Here is a 20,718-nt window from a genome sequence, read left to right as displayed (position 1 = left end):
CAGTGCCTCTCAAGTAATAGGCATTCTGAAGTAAAACATATCACACCCCCACATCTTTACATTCATGATGATAGCCAGAGAAATGTTTTGTTATGTGTTGGAAGTTGTGATGACACAAACTGCGCAAGCTTCAAATTTCTGGGCAAACATCCAAGTAAGCTGTCCCTAAGGCTCCCTGGTTTTCTTGAGACCAACACTTCTTTTGTTCCAGCTCTTGCAAGCAGCCACAGTCTTGAAGGGAGAGCTGGCCCCGCAGAGATACGGAGCTGCAAGATTAAGAGCATGGCAGACCAGAACCCAAGGCTCTGGTCTGCTCAATAACCAAGTGATGATTCAGACTCGGACCAATTGATTACGCAAAGTCAAAAAAACACTGCAGAGCTGGACCAAGCATATGTCCGTGTGGAATTCTGTATGCAGCAAAACCTCTTTCCGCTGAGAACCAGCTGGACTTATGCCAGCTGCAAGCCAGAAGCCAGACAGTTGCAGCCAGGACAGTGCTGGAACTCAGCTAAAGGCCCTGCAATATGCCTCAGTGTAACAGTAAGGGCTCAGGATGACATTAAATTGGCTGCTCAGACTACGTCAGACACTTAAGTCATTAAGATATCCATGTTTTTTTTCCCAGTTGCCTTCTTATCTATTTTTTTGGTGTACTGTGCAATATCATAAAAAATGACCTCTCTCAAGATTGCCTTCTGTATTTGGATGGCCAGGGGACAGAATGCATCAACAATTAGTGTTCACAATTAATCTGAAAAAATATTACAGTGTTGTTTTAATATATGGATGGGGTTTTCTGTATCTGTACCTAGAGTTAAAACAAACATTAAACATTGTTTCTTGGTATGGTTTGAAATCCAGTGAAGACAGGTGTTTTCTGAAAGGCTAATAGAAGAACTCTGGACAGAAAAAAGATCAAATTATTTTCAAGAACAGTTTATTTTCAATCACACCTATTTCCTCTTACTTGGATTAAGTTACTCTCATTAATGTCAGCTTGAATGAACAACCTTCAGGCAGTAAATCAAAACATAATTAAAAAGGAATAATATAGCAGTGACTGTAATAACTTTGTGATGATTGAGGGGCATTTACCTGTATCTAGCGTTTAAAATACAAATGAGGCCAAATCCCCATTCTTGTACCTGTGTTGTATACTAAGACCAAAGCTTGAGTTAATAGTTTTAAGTCACTGGTCACAGAAGCCAATGTTTTGCAAACCAGATTCTTCACTACTATGGACAATTTAAAAGATGAGTGTGTGTAAAGTACTTTGAAGTTAAAAAAAAAAAAAAACTCTGAGGGAAAGTAGATGGAAAATGGGTATTTGGTTACAATATGCATCCTTTGAGACCAACAGGAAACCTTATTTTCTTTTGTTTGATATAAAGAAAATTAGAGAAACCCGCTGTCATATAATTTCAGGTAAGCAATATACTAAAATAAATTAATTAAACCCACAACAAAATCACAGTTCAGTGTTAACCCTCAGAAAATCTCAGCGTCTGGGTGATGATATTTAATCTCCCAACAAAGACAGTAAATTCTCCTAATTCTAACTTCCTGACCTCTTTCACATGGGCTATGTTAAACAGTGGTGGTTTCACACCAATGGCCACCTGAGCATCACAATCGCTCTCTCATTCCCTCTCCTCAGAAGAAAAGGGAGAGAAAATACAATGGAAAAAGCTCGTGTTGAGATAAAGACAGGGAGATCACTCACCAATTACTGTCACTGGCCGGAGCTGTCCCTGATCTGACATGGGGCAGCTGCTTCACCCTTGCAGCCCCCTCACTACCAAAACTTTGTCACATAAACCCAATACAAATGCATCACTGGGTCCAGATGCAACATGCTGGATATATATGGGGAACCTCAGACCCACATAGTGCTTTTTCTGTATTGAGAAACTTCAGTTAGAGACATTAATTCATATTGTACCATGTTAATTCATATTCTACTAAAATCCTCCTCTGGAGCATGAAAATCCACTGTTCCAATTTGAAATCCTGTTATTCTGTGCTTACAGAGAATGAAAAGATAAAGCAGGTAAGCAAATATGCATACACATTTTCATGCTTATAATTTACTCATTACATTTTTAGATGCTCTCAGTATGTATTGTGGATGCTAGTATTAATAATATAGGTAAGTGGGTTCATGGAACAGTATTTATTGTGAGATGCTAAATACATAGAAACCATATTAGCTCAGGAAGTCTTCAAACAGAAAATGTTTGGGAGAGTTCCAAAAGCAAACATTTTATCTGCCTGCCCTGATTTTACACACTGTTGTAGGCATCTACTTATGGTGACTGGAGGCAGGATACTGGGTTCAACACACTTCCGATGTGATTCCCTGTATTCTTCATACTTTATATTCTTAATATTTTCTGTTCAGTTAAAAACTAAATCTCCCCTGATTTCAAGCATTCTCAGAAGCACTACAATCAGAAATTAATTTTATTTCTCTACAGCTCAGAACAGGTGGGCTCGTCTCACATTTAAATTTCTAACCCATATAACTAAACAGAAATCTGTTGAACAATTAAACCTTCTTATGTTGCCAACTAAAATCACTCACATTATCATCCTAAAAAGCCTTACAGTCTCTACTGACTAAAAAGCACCAGGCTAGGCAATTATTTAATTGAATTACTCTTAATGGATTAAAGAGTACTCTTGCTGTCCCCAGTCCTGCAAGTAATAAGGAAAAAAAATTAGACCTTTTTAATACAGGTTGAAAGGGAAAAACATCAGAGAGCTTGCTAGATTTCAGAGAAGCCACTTAAATATATGTATTTTCAATCATGCAACATACTTAGTATTAAATAAAACAGATTGAAAAGCAGTATCAAAAATGATGTTAAGATTATTATTTTATCATTAGAATTATGTTTAGTGATATTTAACATGAACAGAGAATTGCACCAGAAAAAGAACGAATATAAATAAATTTACCTCAATATCTGGCTTTCTCCCTTGACTCTCAGAGCATCTGCTTTTTGCCTTTCAACAACTGTAAGTGTAGATGAAGCCTGCAATAGCCAAAGTTTTACAAAACAAGTTAAATCCTAATCATAATTACAGTTAATACAGTCAAATATTTTCAAACTGACTGACCAATTCTAGTCTTACTGCCACAAAATACTTTAAGCACATATTAGACCAATGCCTTGTTTATTTGGGGGAATGGAGCACATGCCAAAATTCCTTGCCACACAGAAGTATCTGGATAATCAGAGACTATGTAATTTAAAATTAGCCTATTTTTGGTCATACCGCCTTGAACTCCATATTCTCAATGAAGAAGCACTATGTTTCTAACATACTTTTCTGAATGGGATACAAAATGTACTAAATTGTAGTGATTTAGTTGGATTTTTGAATGATTAAAGTATTAATTAAGAACAGGTACTACTTGAAAAACAGCACAGCATGGAAACCTCTGCATACTCTGGAGGTCATGACAACATTTCTGGACATGCTCAAAACAACCGTTGCTACCCTTGGAATTGCATTTAACAGAATCTGAGCAGGATTAAATCAGTTGCTTCTGCTGCTCCTTAGCTCATGGTGTTTCCTCCTCACCCAACGCTTGCTGCTTTTCCAGCTTCCTTTACTAGAACTACCTCTCAGAGGTTCGGCTATGCCAAGGTAAGAGAAACAGAAAACGGAGCAGGTGTGGGGCTTGTCTGGCTGCCACGCACACTTGAGTGTCTAGCACAAGCGAATCGAATTTTCTCAGCCTCTTTAAAACAGGTCCATCAGGAACATACAATAACTGCGTGGTAATCATGACATACCATGTGCCAGCTATACCAGGCCACTGAAGACTTTTGAAAGCCTAGGATTAGATTTTGGAGCTACCTAAAGAAGATTCAAGGTCTGGATTATTTAAACATCACATTATACAAGATGTGTGAAAACATCCTGCACTTACCAGAAAAAAAAAAAAAATAGCACTGAAGAGAAGCAAGTCTCACTGGTTATAGGACAATGGTTTCTGCTATGTTTCCACGTATATAATGCATTAGGCAAGCATTCCTGACCCAGTCACAGCAAAGTCAGCAACTGAAGACAGGTAGATTAACCTGAAGATGATTATTTTCATGGACCTAATAGAATGAATCCAGAGGAGGGCCACAAGGATGATCAGAGGGCTGGAGCACCTCTCCTATGAAGACAAACTGAGGGAGTTGGGGTTGTTCAGCCTGGAGAAGAGAAGGATCCAGAGAGACCTTATAGCAGCCTTCCAGTACCTACAGGGGGCCTATAGGAAAGCTGGGGAGGGACTCCTTTTCAGGGGGTACAGTGGTAGGACAATGGGGAATGACTTTAAACTAAAAGAGGGGAGGTTTATATTAGGCATTAGGAAGAAGTTCTTCCCTCAGAGGCCCTGGAACAGATTGCCCAGAGAAGCTGTGGATGCCCCATCCCTGGAGGTGTTCAAGGCCAGGTTGGATGGGGCTTTGGGCAACCTGGTGTGGTGGGAGGTGTCCCTGCCCATGGCAGGGGGTTGGAGCTAGGTGTTTTTTAAAGTCCCTTCCAACCCAAACCATTCTATGGTTCTATGAATTGCCCCCACATGGTTCTGATATCATGGCATTGAGTACAGAAAATGTAATACATGAGTCCCTAATGCCCTACTTAAGCAACATGCCACTGCATATGCCTCACTTCAAATGGTCTTTCATGCATGTTTAAGTGCTTTTCTGGGCAGCCCAACATATATGCTATTGCATATAGTAATGAAAATATCTTTTTATGCAGCACCTTCCTCCAACAGTTCCCAGCTTCACTGATATATTACAATTATCAGTCTGGACTTCCTTGTTTAATTCTGGAGAAGTTAGCTTGAGAAATTCTTTCAGATTATCTAAAGTGGCAATGAACCACATAAGAGAATCACTTGCCCACTGTGCAAACACATGGAAACACTGCTAATTACAGCCTTTCACTCCAGTTAGCTATGACAGGGATTACATGACAGTCATTCCTGAATATCACACTAAGCTATTACTTCTACATTATTCAGGATTTAAGAGTGTGTTGGTTTTTTTTTTCACAACAAGAAGCACCAGAAATCTTTACAGGTTCCCTGTAGCTTGTAATATCGACTTTTATGTATTACATAATTTGCAGCAATAAAATTTAACTTCTGAGTTCATAAAAACAAGAAACCTTATCTTTTATCTTGTAAATTTAATTGAAATACGTACTGTATTGTCATGCTGAGCTGGCTAGATAGCTTGTCTTTAAAAGACAAAAAAGGAAATATGAAAAAGGTGGGTGACACTGCTCCTAATAATTTGGTTCTGTTCTTCAACTGAAACATCAAACTGAGCCACAGGGGTCTTGTGACTATTGGATGGACAAGCAAGTATCAGCAGATTGCTTCAGCTTTCTCAGTTAAGGGCACTTTGACTATCCTTGGAAGCAATGAAACTATAATTGATACAAAAGCAAAAAATGGATTTAAAAATAAAATAAATTGAGTAATCCATCATTCCTAGCTCTTAAACATTTTAAAAAGCAATTTTTATAATGAATTTGGAAGACGAATGAAGTGATAACAGACTTTTAGCGCATGGCATTAACAGATGCTATTGCTATATTAAGAGAGCATCAAGATTTTAGAAATGTACTGAGTCACACAGGTTTTTTGCTTACCTGTAAGATCTCTGAGAGGTACATGCGCCGCTCATCATTAGCTTTGTGGTAAGCCTGTGTTTAAAATAAGCAAAACAGGCTACTAGTAAGCAAAATACTTAAAAAGCTGAATCATACAGGAAGAAACAAATACAGAGCAGAGCTTTTTCCAGTGACATATTTTGGGGAATTATTCTATTGTGTGTTGCACACACATTGTCTGTCAGACAGTGTAACAGCTTTTATAGACTAGATTCATACAGTGATTACAAACCTTTGCCTCTTGTTCCAGTCTAAGTTCATAATCTTTTAGCTGATTCTGGAGACTTTTCTTCTCTTCTTCTAGTTGTTTAAGAACCTCCTTCAAGGAACCCTGTGGTTATAGTAAATAAAACAAATATTTCCATTCTATGTAAAGACATCACCATTACAGCCCTTATTCTTCAGGCATTATGATGCTTGTCGCTGTATTTGCTTCTTGTGCACTTTTTGTTTACAAGGTTCTGGCTGGCACACCACAGAGACAAAAGCAATTAACCATATGTTACAATTATCAGTTGTGAACTGCACATTTCCAGTGCTTTAAAATGATACAGATAACAGTTTTCCACACTTGTGGGCCTTGTTAGGTAAGCACAGTCACTTTGTTGTGACCAGCCAGAACTGCTTCCTACTTCAACCAAAGTTCACTCGGTTACTTTTCTAAAGGAGGAAGATTTCAGATCCCACCTGCACATCCATCTTCAAACTACTTGCCAAGGGAGCTGCTGGAATGGCTGAAGAAGTACAGGGAATGTCAGTAGTAACCCAAAAGAACTTGGCTAGAAAGCAGTATTTTGGAGAGATGCTATTTATTTGTTTCTCTCCGAAATGTGGAGCCACTTACCCTGTGTATAACTGGGTTATGTGGGAGTAACCATGGCAGAGTCCACTCTTGGTTACCAGCACTGGCCCGTTCTCTGTAGTGCAATCAGAACACACACCCTAGTGGGACCTCCTCCATTTCTACCACAGGAAACTGATTCTTGTAATCCCTTTCATAAATTGATCCACTCCATCCAGTAGGTACATTCTTATCAGGAGGCTCAAATAGACTAATTTCTTAAATTTCTTGCCTCGGATTATTCAAGGTAAGCTTATACCTGTTTGCTATTGTACTGAAGTTATATTTAAGGTAACTGCTTTTCTTGGCGTTATACAGAGAAACTAGGAATGTCTTATTTCAATGTTCATTTTACTAGGATAAATGAGATGAGCTTTTAAAAGTGGTCTCTCATGCAGCAGCCTCTCCTTTCATCAGATCATCACAGTAGCCCTTTGTACACCAGCTGGAGCCCACACTTACACTTGGAGAGCAGAGCCATACTGGAGCATGCAGTACTCCAGAAGCCTTAACAATGTCAATAATGCTTCTTTATCTGTATAGAGAAACATTAAGATTGCATTTTCCTTTTTCACAGCTGCATGGTGATGGCTTACAGTCAACATGAGATCAAATACAATACCTCTCTATACCCTCAATAGATTCTCCACTGCAGCTGTGTCCAGGTGATCAGCTCTCAATTCATAACAGAATTTGTTTACTACTTCCTCAGTCCTTTGGTCTATACTATTAAATTTAAAACCCATTTTTAATAGCTTACTCTTCCGTGTCATTCTCTTTCTAAACAACATCCAGATACCTATTATATTACATAATTGGTATCAGGAGAAAATGTTGTGATTTATTTCTATGTTGTATATCAAGGTCATGCATAACATGCTGAGATTATTCCCAAACTCAGTCCTGGAAGAACTCTGCTTGTACTCTCCCAGCAGCCTCCTATCCACTATTATGTTCCATTTGCCAGCTCCTTACACCTTCAACAAATTGATTAATTATCACTGTCTCCAAACTAATCAGCCACTTCCCATGTGACATGCTATCTTTAGTAGAGGTCACGGTAAACAGAATTACTGTGTTTATCCTGACAACAAATCTATTGTCTCATCACAAAAAGTTAGCAGGTTTGCCTGGCATGAACCACTTTTAACAAATCTGTATTTCAATTTTGTTTTGCCCCAATTACTCCTTTATCTTACATCTAGAAAAAAAATTGCTATTCTTTAATGCACACAGTACTACCATCCACAGCTTTATTAAAACCATTTGCTATCAGATCTGTAATGTAGCCAGACAGTTCTCTCAAAATCCTAAAGTAGAGATTACCCATTTCCCTCAATTTAAACCTAACCAGCTCCTTGAGTTTTCCTTAGGATTTGGTTACTGCCATTTCCTCCACGTACTTGCTGACATTAGCTAGCTCTTTCTTTGTCCTGCATTTTTTATCATTTCTGCCCTTATTGAAAGCTTAGGCAATATCTATATATATATAATGTTTAAATTAAAACAAATAAATGTATGATGACTAGGTCTGACAATTTTATGACTGGCTTTTCTATAATGTTCTTCTAGATTTTCCAAATCTAGAACAGAATTCTCTCCTTTTTATCCAGCATTTTCTGATAAAATGTGCTAGCACAACCACTGAGATCTGTGCCTCATCATTACTAGCGCTTGGTTTTAGTCTTTATTTACAAGCATCACATGTGATAACAGTTTCTGGAAATAGTCATCTAATGATATTATATCCAAATTCATAACCATCCAAATATTATATTCATATATATATTTGATGTCATGGACAGGATTTACTCTGAGGTGAGAATATCTACATTTGAGAGTCGGCATGTGAACTAAGCTCCTGCTAAGAGTTACAGTCAGCACCATCAGTGATGCTCAGAGTCATTCAGCTGAGCAACTACAATTCAGCTGCCCTTGGAGATGCCGTAGGGCGTCCGAGACATCTGTATGTGGCAGATATGACACACGGGTTACAGGAGACGTGTATCCTTCTGAAGCAGCAGTGTGCTATTCTGTACTGAAATGCCTGCAAGTCTCTGCTTACACAACTATTCCATCAAAGATACCTACTGAGATGAATTTAGATACCTATCTCTATACCAAGCTGACTGTATCAACGAGACTTCCACTGCCTGTACTAGGAACTGAAGATCTAGCTAAGTAAACAACTACATATAGACAAGAAAATACTCGTGTCCTAACATTTAAGTGATTCATGTTGCTTCAATATGTATTTCAATACTATTGGCAAATATTATTGTGATAAAAATGTGTTTTCCTATCCTTCCTCCAGATGATTTAATTCAAACAGATGATGAAGAAAGAATTTACAAACATGTAAAAGTCTCTCGTATCTGCAATGTACCACATGTACTTCTGTTTTGATCTTTCCTGCAATGTGTATCTTTAATACTTGTTATCCCATCATCTTTCCATTATCAATATATTACTTCTCATGCTCTACTTTTTTTTCTGCTTGTCTGCCTAGGACCTCTTTGTAAAAGAAGGATTTTATTTTCTTTTATTTCTAACTGCAGCATCTTTTTAGCCAGAATAGCTGAACTCTTTTACTTTCTGTACTGACTACCTGACCATTGTCTTAGTATCATTTACTCTCACTGACATAAAACTTCACAGTGCCTTTATTTACCAGATATTCATTTCCCATGTATAAAACATGTAAAGGAAAATAATAAGAATCTCTCCAAATATTCTTATCTCCTTTTTCTTGTAATTTTTTCCTACACATCATGCAAATGCCAGAAGGCTGGTATCTGTGAATAGACTGTTTCTTAGAAAGTTGTTTATAAATGTTTGCTAATGGTAAAAAAAAATTCCCAAACCCAATCTTAAGCCACATGTTGGCCTTTATTTTATTGTTACAATTGCTGCCCTCTATCTCTCGGTCAGCACCTTGGTCTTTTGGGCATCCATTCAGCCTGGCAGTCTTCTTTGTCTTGTTTCATAGTGAACTTGAAAATGTCCTTTGACATTACACAAAAGATTATGTCATTCTTATAAGAGCACTTTCAACTCAGGTCCATAGCTTACATCCTTGATTCTGGACACCATCAAACCATTCTATTTTCTACGTCAGTACAGTGACATTCTTACCAATGGTTTCTAACAGATGGCCACCATACACATCTGCCTGTTCAAAATCTCCAGTCTCCTCCTTTCTAGTATGTGCAGATTGCTCCATCTTTTCTTCTCTTTCATAATTTTCTGTATATCACATTACTTATTCGTTTCCAAACTTTATTTTTCACAAAACTATTTCTGGCTGTTACTGAGATTTCCCCAGGAATGATTTTCATTAAAGTCAAGATTTTGCAGGAGCATAGCAAAAGACACGGTGCATTAAAACATGTTGCCAAGAAAGGATAACCCCTCCCACTGTTCAAAAAAAGAGAGATACAGAAGAGCTGTATCTTTCAAGAATGTTTCACACATGACTGAACTGTTACTAACTTTAATCTGTTACAACAGACACACTGGAGAACTGAAAAGAATTCAGTTTTTCTTTTTTTTTTTTTTTTTTCCTAATTAACACAGAAGTACCTTGGATGCAGATGAAACCTTTGTCCTAAGACTGAAGGCTCCTATATTGAATAGTTAATGTTGGCCAATTCAAGGACAGAAAGAAAGCTGCAGATTAAAGAGAAGATTTGGCTAAATTCCACTAGGGTCATGTGCTTTTTCATTACATCAGTGTCTGTGCAGAATTTTTTAAAAAGACCAATAGCAAAGGCCTCAGCACGGTCAAGCTGGGAAAACTAACTTTTTTGGTCTTACTGACCTGCTTACACATTAAAGATTACAACCACATGACAATATACTTTTGTACAACATATTTTGTACCCCCACAGTAAGCTGAAACACAATAAACACAGAAGTTCATGCAGTTCTCCAAATTTCTGCTCTGTAAATCCACATCCCACTACTTATTTCCTCACAAGACCATCCATCAGTGCTCTGTAAGATAGCAAGCATGGTGCTGCAGCTGTGAGTCACAACAGAGCTATTGGGTATTGTACTGGGTATCTCCTCAATGATGGTATCAGTCTAACTTCTTTGAGTTCTTTCAACTCAAAAGCAAACTACTTTTAGATCTTTTTTCATTTAACCTTTTCAGAAGTGCTATCTATTTTTTGCTGCCAATGCAGCTGGTCCAGTGCAGATGCCTGGGCACTCATTCAGCTCTGGAGCAAGGATGAGATCCAACTGCAAGCAAACTGTGTACTACACCATGGCTTTTGATGAGCAAGCAGACAGAAATAAGTTGTTGATGTGACTACAGTATACAGTTATCATTTCTACGGAATCTGTGTGCCCCCAGAGAAATAGGAAAGTGAAACTGCTCCCTGTTTACAGATTGGGAAGAGAAACCCAAAACCGAAACAGGACTAGCATCTAAATTACACTTCAAGCAGAAATTAACATCCCAAAGCAGTCTATGCAATGTCTTACATTCTTCACTTCTGGTGTTGTCATAAAACTTAGGTCAGCATCTGAACTGTTGCTATTCTAACTTCCCCAAGGAACAGCCTTAATCAAGGTGCTTAGTTTTCTGCTGAAAGTCTTTACAGAGTCTCAAAGCAAAGTTTTTGGTGGTCCCGGTTGTGTCCCACCAGGGCACAATGTGATAAGCATGCTCTATCTATATTACATGAGGAATGATTTATCTTCTGCCTAACAGTCTAAAAATTAAGTGACAAAGGAATTAGAAGGCTGACATTTTAGTTCCCTGCCACCCTAAGAGCTTTAATTGACAGCATCTCACATCCTGAGAGAACCCTTGCCATGTTGAGATAATTGTTGAAGCCAAGCTGCTCACCAGTCAGGAAAACAAAACTTACAGGGATGGAGAAGGAACAAGTGAAAATGGATGCAAGGCCATGCATACTTCTGGAAAGGAGACAGGATTTCAAACACAATTCTTCTGCATTTCTTACCACCTTTCTAATAGTCTTTCATCTCTATTATGCACTCTGTTGTGAATCCCAGTCTATCTGCCCTTCTTCCAGTTAATACCTAGGAAACTCAGGTTGCTAACAGCCTTCTAATTTTTGTTCCTGGGTCCAGGCACCTAACAGACACTGTAGAGGTCAGTTACAGCAATACTTAAGTTCTTATGTGAATCTAGCCAGATATCTGCTCCTACTCAAATAATAAAACCCTCCAAGTCCCCAAATATTATAGAAGGTAATTTCAAAAACAGACAAAATTTTCAGTGGTACAACTTCAGACAGGTTCTAGAGACCCATGTTAATAAAGACTGGTTGTAAGTTACCTCCTCCCTTACGGTCAAGGCAGTAACTGAATAACTAGCTGAGAGCTTATATACCTGAAGTTTTAGCTCCTGCACAGCAATACAAATCAGGAAGTGGGAAACACCAGCATATGAACTCAGCCAAACCATTAAGGACTGGCTTTCTCTTTCCTGAATTCTATGGGAAGCAAACACCAAAAAAAAAAATTAAAAATAAATAAATAAATAAATAAATAAATAAATAAATTGAAACAGGTTCAGTTCTCTGTGCTTATGGTTATATATATATCATCATAGTGCTTAACAGAGTCAAACAACACAAGAGCAAAAGCTCCCAGAAAGCAGAGCTTACAGCATACAGTAACACCAAGTTGTACCAGAGCTCTAGGAGGAGCACAGAACAGCCTCAATACAAAGCAAGCTCCAGTGAGATCTCAAGGGAACTAGAAGGAGCCCTCCCCCCTCCAGCAATGCAGCACTCCCCCAGAAGAAACTGCCAACTAGACTCCAGAATAAGCCAGTAAGATAAATTCTGAAAAAGATTTTTAAGAATTCAGATGACTTATTCCTGGTATTGCTTTAACTGAATATTGAAATATTGTTTTAAGTCAGATTTTTTACAGGTTCTTCTACTGAGCCTTGAATAGCTGGACAATGTATCCCTAAAAGGGAGACATAAGCTGACTAAGGGATTTAACCTGAATTTAAGATTCTTAGTTTTCATTAAGTTGCCTATGTCAAGTCCCTCTCAGCAATCTGGTAAGCTAAAAGACACACTGCGATTTTAAATGAATACTTTCTTTCTGTAAAGGAATTTTGCAGGGCTTAGCAAGATGCACTCTCTGAGCAATGATACATCAAGTCTCAAGGCCAGCAGTGGCAAAAGCCCAGATTTTCACAAAGGGAAAACCAATTCTCCAGTTCTTTTTTTTTCTTTTTCCACATATTTTTCTTCTCATTCAACTGAAGTTACATATTTGGCTTAACACTTGCCAGAAAAAAAAGTTGTTCAGAAGGTTACTGCGGCCGAATTTTAAAGCTACACAGAAGTTATTCTCATCCTGGATTTTTCCTTGCCCTACTATCACTGGCAACAGATGTGACAATCAATAATTCTACAACGGACAAGGTGACAAATATGTGACATCATCAAGAAGCTCAAATATGCTTTCATCAGAGCTTACGCAAACTATTGATCCTTATAGCAATTTGATTCAGCTTTTTTTTTTTAATTATTCTCCCTGAGTTAGAACAGAAGCAATACATCTGTCAGTTGTATAGGAGAAAAAAAATCACACAAGAAGCCTTTGCAATCCATTCTACTTCACATTTTAAATAAAATTAAGTTTTATTTAGAAAATAAACTCTCCCCCCTCCAACATTAGCAGCTGCTGTTCATCAGCTGATTTAGCTGAATCTTGTAACATATTTTAAACTCATCAAGAGCAAAAAGCAATGTTACCTCTTTAGTTTTACTGTAACTGAAATTAGTTTTAAGTAGATATCAATAAAGTCACTACACGTATATTGTAGCAATTACGGGAAAAATGATACATAGAAATTACGTAGCATAGCATATTCCTACATACAATATACAGTCGATATATATGCGGTAGATACTGTAAAGGCTTCAGTAGAGGTGAAGAAAGAATCGCTGTACTTGTTTAAATGTCAAGTGCCCCCTTGTGGTTAGTGTGCTCTTCTGATGTTCAAATACTCAATACATTCAAAACCAAACAGAGCTGAACTGCATGAATGCAGCGCGCTGTATGCATCACACACTGTCAAGGGCCAGGGTAAAAAGAGCAGCCTGGAGACTTGTTGGCAAGTTCAGGCTCCCTCAGTGTAACCAGACATGGGGCAGTGCTACCCGTTTCCTTATGCCATCAGTCTCCACAGCCTTTTTCAGAGAGGTCAGCTGCTGAACTAGGGGGGAGGAAGTTGAAACTGCTCCCTTGCTGCGGTTCAGATTGACAAAACAAGATGTTATTGGCTCCGATATGTTTCACTTACTGCCTCTCCTGCAAGGCCTTTCAGAAAAAAAAAAGCCTAGATTGTTTCATTATACATTTTCCTTGGGAGATATCCAAGGGTCCCAGTCAATCGCCAAGCCATTGCTGGAATTCCTGAACTGGCACCCAGCTGGAGAGCAGCCAGTTAATAATGTCAGTTGACTGCGAGGTTTCTCACTGATTGTTTTCTTTGAAATACCAAGTGCATTCTGCCTGTGGGAATACCACAAAGTGATCTGAGTAAAACAGTCTGCCGCTTTGTGCAAGGCCACCAGGAGGAACAATTAATGCCAACATGACAAAGAAAGGGAAAAATGCAAGTCAAAAAGGTCTCCTGGAGGCATCCAAAACGCTCGTCCTAAGTCGGATGAAAGGAGTAGGAACAGGAAGTCTGTGAGGAGGCAGGAGGCAGCTTAGGGCTGTCAGACCAGACTACACAACTTTCTCCAAAATACTTTGAAGCCTGACAGAGAAGACAGGATACCAGATTTGTTTTTCACACAGAGCTCTTGGTGACTTAATCCAGCAAGAACAACCAGGGCCACTTCACAGTGACTTGCTAAAGGAATTGTCAACATTTCCTATGCCATCGTGAAGTGCTGATGTTCCCTATAGGCAGTCATCAACACCTACAGAAATATAAATTCTTCGTTGCATGTTTTCGCAAACACAAGATGCCCCTCCAGTTACGTTGCCAACACCTTCTCCAGTGTGACACTGCCACATGTTCTCCTTGCAGTTTCAAACTGACAGCAAAACCCTCGAGGTCGCAGTGTGAGGATTGCTGCACGTGGTCATTACGGTGTCAGAGAGGCAGCTTTGCAAAGCAAGTATCTGGCCCTTACTGTGAGAATTTTCTCAGTTATGGTGCTGGGCAGTCCTGAAAATGGTGATTTATGACTGAAACCCGGGTTCTTTGGCTAATCTTAACTAGAGCGTTGCTAAGGCAATGCTATCGGGAGTGTGCTCTTCTGAACTGATTCTGTAGTGTGCCTTTCAGTATTTGCATACTAAAGCTGCTATCTAGGGATCCTTTCTTGCTGAAATGGTGATATAAATCATTTTTTTTCTACTTATCCAGGAAATTAGCAGACAACATGTATTTCACCAAAACTCACTTAATGAAAAAACGTGAACAAATGAATGCACTGTGTTTAAGGGGATAAATAAAATTCACAGCATGTTAAGCTTTAGAGAGGAGGCATTCCATCTGTAATTATTCCTGAGATAGTGTATGACATTTCTATTATTCATTGGGACATAAAGGAAATTACTGACTAAACAGTTTTCAGTGTTGCAACTCCCCTGTGCTTGTCACTGTTTAGGTTATTTTTAATCCAGCCTCAGTACAAAAAAATGCTCTTCTGTATCTTGGCTATGAAAATATGAATGTTCGAGGTATTGAATATGCATTTACTGTCATGTGACACCATCATTTTTTCTAATAAAAAAAATATCTCAAGACAGTATAAGGACTTCAGAAGGATAGTTGTATATTTATATGATTAGGGTTATTTTTAACAGCAAGGAATCATTCATCAGTAAGATTCTAATTCTAAAGTGAAATAAATGCAAACCACCTGCAACAATCATTGCAATTTATGAACACAAAATGCTCTGCCCTTCCCTTTTCCTCACTCCAGAATGTGTGTTTGTGTTCTTCTCTTTCATTCAGGTTTTTATAGCTTGCCCACTAGCAGAGTACCTGACGACTAATCTTTTTTTTTTTTTTTTTTTTTTAAGTTTCCTGTATCTCTTGATATCAAGAAAATACTTTATTGTACCTATCTCTAAATGAGATGAATTACTCTGTGGACATGCTTCTGTTGTCTACAGTAAGACCTTAATTGGCTGGCCAAGTGAGATAAATACCCTTACAACCTTTGAGATACCTCAGAAAGGACTTACAAGTGCTATTTTATTTTCTAAAAATGTTCCTCAAAATCTACTGTCCATTGTTGTCATACTCTAGAAACTGTATCATTTTGCTGAAAAATCACTTTGCTATCTTTTCACAGAACTTCATATGCAACAGCAAGTTGAAAACTGAATATTATAATGTACTTTTCATTTAATGCACACACTCAATTTTTATATATACACACTCTCAGCATTTTTACTCTGAGCGAATGTAGATTGATGACTGGCTGCAAAGCTCTTTGCTTTTCTACACCCACTCACCACATCTGCTCTTTATTCTCATCTGTGGAGAAGCTAAATATTCCCCTCTGCTTCCCTGAACAAGTCTCAAAAACATAAAATGGATTTGGATAAATCTATATGCTTAGGCACCACAAATTGATCCGTGCTTTTTTTTTTTTTTTTTTTTACCAATGTTTTACCTGCCAAAAGCTCTGCATTCTGCAAGAATAACTGTAAATACATTGACTGTTCTGATACCTTCAGTGAAAAAAAAAAAACAAAAAACAGCAAAGCCCCCAAAATACATCTGCTTTCTTCCTCTCTTTCTGTCTTCCAACAATCAAAACAAGCCAAAATGAAACATCTGACTAAATCCCTAAACACCGCTGTTTTGTTTTTTTTTGTTGTTTTTTTTTTCCCCTCTGGCTAGTCAACAGATGAATGTATTCACTAAATTGGAAGGGTGAAAAACTAGGAGAAAAAATATGGCATGGCACATGGGCTCTGTACTTCCCTAGGTGTAACTGTGTAAGTCCAGGCCTCTCCAAATTGTTTCCTAGATTCCTTCTGGCAGTAGGAACCTTTCAGTTCTGCTGTCATTATTTCCTTTACGGGAACAGTGATCAAACCTCTTAGAACAATAGCTGATAGGTGAAGAGGCAAGGCAGAATTTAGTAGGGATTAGAAATGTACTGAATCAGTGCAGTACAGCTGCCAATAAAGCTCACGGATTATCTAACTGGTAATGACTTTTTGGGTTCTTGGCAAGGTGTAATTGGATTGGTTAAGACAGTGTTGGAAATTCGATGGAAATAAACGCTTTTAATACTGTCAGCATGTGTGCCAGTCAGTGCTTCACAGGCTGGCAGGAATAACCTTGTCTGAAGCAAACTCTGCTGTAAATTTTTTAGAGCAATGTTCTGTGCTTCAAATATAATTCCAGCTGTATTTTCTAATCAACTCCCTGACACATACAAGCGGGATGGGAAGGATTTTGTTCTGCTATTGCTTTTAAGTGGTTGTTTAAAAAAAAAAAAAAAAGATCCAGCCATCTAGAAAACACCACGGAGTCTAGGACAGTACTTAAACTGGCAAGAATATTTACAACCCGAAGGCCATGGATCAGATCAGGAAGAGCAATTAATTATTCACATACTGCTTACAACGAGCAATCATTCCCACTAATATGGCATGCAGCCTCCTCTAGGCTCAGTGAACTCCCATTAATCTTCAGAATCTGAAGCACAAGAATCAGATGGAGACACTCAGAGAGGCTTTCTATGACTTCTTTAAGTGCATGTGAAGTTGGAATAAAAATAAAAATCCTCAAAGCCCTGCCTTGTGATAATGGTCATTACTCCTGCTTATGCAACAAGGCATTATTACCACTTCTATATTTACTTCCCCTACTTCTAAAAATGGTTAAGTGGCAGAAAAGGTCTCAAAGTAAAATATTTCAGCAAATGACTAAGGGAAAATAGTCCTGAATCTAAATTTGTTTCACTTAATTTCCTACTTCAGTTTTATTAATGGCCAAAACATTTGCTGTTTTTTTCCTACAATTTTCTCCTCAAGATCAAAGGAAAATGTTTTCTGCTTTGTTAAAATGCAGATGGTGAAATATGAACGTATTAAGAAATAAAAACTTAAAACTGAAAACAGACACTTTGTGTGGCAAAAAATGGGGCACTTACTGTAAAATGAGGAATTTTCCTGTAACTATATTATTCAAAATGTAAGTGCAACTGTTGATATTTCTTATCACATATGATACAAAACTAGGAGTAGTGTTTGATATGGCAGAGGGTTGTGTTGCCATTCAGAGGGACCTTGACAGGTTTGCAATATGCATGCAACTGCATGCATATCTGAAACCATACAAAAGTAAGCAGGCCTGATTGCTTTGGTTTCTAGACAGGGCCACTGGTATTTTTTGTCATGGAACAGTATCAATTATACAAGTTCTTTAATTATACCATGGGTTTGATACTTAAGCAATTGAATTCCACTGTACTCACCACAGGCATTTGATCAAAGATGCGAATAATGGACAATTTATCTACAAATAAGCAAAAGATGCAACCCATTAATAATGATTTCAACATATAATCACTAATTCTATTGAAAAACAGTTATGGATATCTATTTCTACCTGTTGGGTTTCCACGAATAAGCTCCATTTTGCCTTTTAGAATACTAATTTGCCTTTCCAGCTGTCTATTCAATTCTACTTGCATCTCGTATCTGGTTTTCCATTCATTACCTTAAAAACAAACAAAGGGTTATTCTGTTTCCCAAATTATTTTATGCGTTTTCAAATTTAAGTTAGCATTCTTTCAAACTGTTCCTACTTTGTTCTGGAGACTGAGAAACTCTCCAGTTAGTCATCTTCATAATGAGGAAGCATTCATTTGAATTACAAAACAGCTTGAAAATATAAATCAAGGGTTTTGTTTCAATGGGCTTACTGTGGCCAGAATATTAACCAACTAACTCTATGTTATCGAGTTATCCATGTTATCCATTGTTTCTTCAAATAATAACAAGAGGGAAAAAAACTAATACAAAGTATTTAGCATTCCTTAATTACATGTTTGCAATTATCACACCTATAATAAGCGTGTTTGAAAAGGAGGAACTAAAATTCCTAAATAAAAGCTTGCATCTCCGTAGGGTCTACCCAAAAGAATTAATTTGTTGCAATTCCTAACTCATTACAAGATTCTGTTGAATTCACTTACCTTCATCTTCAACACTGCTAAGTCTCTTTTCCAGTTCTTTTACTGTGTTTCTCAATTCAAATATTGAGTTTTCAAGCATTTGCCTATGGGTTTTGAGAAATCAATTAATTGGCTATTACATTAATCTAATTATTAAGGTAAAAAAGACTAAATCAAATGTATTTTTAGATGAAATATCTATCAGTCTTTTCTACGTAATTACAACATCTTGCTCACTTTTTTATGTATTTTTTCTTTATAGTTACATTAACATTAATTACACTTAATGCATTATAGTACATTAAAAACAACAGAATGCCTATTTTGTGAGTAAAATTACTTCCATTACAAAACAACATAGATGTTTCCTAAAATGTAATATTTGCCCAGCAGATCATCAGCATTAAACAATTGTAGAAAAGACAGTGGAGTTAATTCTTCAACTAAAGGATGCCTAAGAAATTCTTTATTTGAAAAAAAGAATAATATTTCCTTGTAGGAAAACATACTTTTTGCCCATTGATTACTTTCATATACTGCTTGGCACCTGGCATATACCTTGGAAACTGGACTCTTGCTGCCTTGGATCAATGACCAGTAGCAGAATCTAGGAGAGGACTTAGATGAGAGCACAACCCACCTACCTGCACCAGAGTAAGTGCTGAATTTAAAGAAAATAAAATAAGCAGAAGTTAATTAAAGGTAATTTAAGTAAGTTTTCAGTGCAAGAAACACACTGGAGGATAGAAACCTCTAATGACAGAGAAGAACTGCATCTTCCAATCTCTCATTGCTCTAATGCTGTTGTTCCCTACCAACTTTAAATTAGAGAGGGGGTCATAGGCAAACAAAGAATGAAAGTATGGATAACATACTGGAGACAGAAAAGGTTATGGTGAAAGTCCCACCAAAGACGGAGCTGAAATACATGAGTCAGAAAGCTTAGGTGCAGGAAAAACAGAGGAAATCTGTTTGCTGCTGCTTATTTGCTTCCACTCCAAATGGAAGACGCAGATGGCTAGGAAGAAGGAAGACAAAATCTTATTATATTGTTGGTATCATTCCAGTACAAATGGATATGGCTTCCTTAAAGCAGATTTCTGTCAAACTTAGTGCTTGGAAAAGAGGAAATTGGGGTGATGGTGAGTGTTAAAATGGCACTTTTGGAAGGAAGGAACCCTGGAAGTTAGACACAGTCAAAGCTGTAATTAGAGCTGAGCTGTAACCAAATTTAATTAATTCTTCCTCTTCAAGAAAACCCTAAATAGGTGCTTTTATAGATGCAGGGTAGCATAATACAAATGAGTTATTTAGATCCGGTGCTTTCAGTTTTTAATTTCTGTTATCATTCCAAGACTACGCACAATATTTCTCAGAAGTACAAGTTAGATTGTATTCTTCTTTCTGCATCATTAGCAAAGCTGCTAGCCAACTTCCAATTATATTCCTTCTGGATGAAAATGTACACTGAAATGATAAGTTGTCAGGTGTCAGACTGTAATTGCTACACAACAGAAAACCTTATTTTCATTTGGAAACTGAAAATAATTTTTAAAAAATTGTTATTAAACATTTAATATTCCAATAGAAACTAAAAAGTATGCAAGGTAGAAGCTCTCTATTTTATTCAGTGCATATGCAGTAAATTATAGTCCCTGCACTGACAGAAAAGAGACATCAAAATTAACCACTTCAACCAACTTGGTAAATATGTCAGCTGTTTATTGTACTAGGAGTATGTATTTTGAATTTATGGAGGTATTTCTAATTGTGATAAGAAATGACAGCCCACACCACTTATCTGTTACTGTGAATTTGAAGCAGCTGTGTGTAGCTGCTTGTCCAGTGTCTTGGTCTGTACTTTGACGGGCTGAGGTGTGATTTTACTGACAACCTGACATTTATTTATAACCAGACATATTCAAGGCCTATGAACCTTTCCCATGTCAGCAGACTCACAGGCATCACAGAAAAAGGTCCATAAACTCTGGAAGCTCATCAGTTTGTCATCAG

The 20,718-nt window shown here is 37.6% G+C and overlaps 1 protein-coding gene across 1 annotated transcript in view; it reads right to left on the bottom strand.

The window, feature by feature from the left end:
* Nucleotides 1-20,718, bottom strand: part of CCDC169 (coiled-coil domain containing 169) — a 32,276-nt gene that overhangs the window by 4,139 nt on the left and 7,419 nt on the right. Inside the window, exons 2-7 of the mRNA XM_027470482.3 lie at nucleotides 18,727-18,809; nucleotides 18,138-18,248; nucleotides 18,004-18,044; nucleotides 5,930-6,028; nucleotides 5,677-5,730; nucleotides 2,965-3,041 (exon numbers count right to left, since the gene is read on the bottom strand). Coding sequence (XP_027326283.2) covers nucleotides 2,965-3,041; nucleotides 5,677-5,730; nucleotides 5,930-6,028; nucleotides 18,004-18,044; nucleotides 18,138-18,248; nucleotides 18,727-18,809 — 465 coding nt within the window. The remainder of the gene's footprint in view (nucleotides 1-2,964; nucleotides 3,042-5,676; nucleotides 5,731-5,929; nucleotides 6,029-18,003; nucleotides 18,045-18,137; nucleotides 18,249-18,726; nucleotides 18,810-20,718) is intronic.

This window comes from Anas platyrhynchos, chromosome 1, assembly GCF_047663525.1.
Source record: "Anas platyrhynchos isolate ZD024472 breed Pekin duck chromosome 1, IASCAAS_PekinDuck_T2T, whole genome shotgun sequence".
Taxonomy (NCBI): Eukaryota; Metazoa; Chordata; class Aves; order Anseriformes; family Anatidae; genus Anas; species Anas platyrhynchos.
This window is presented reverse-complemented; position numbering and strand designations above follow the sequence as displayed.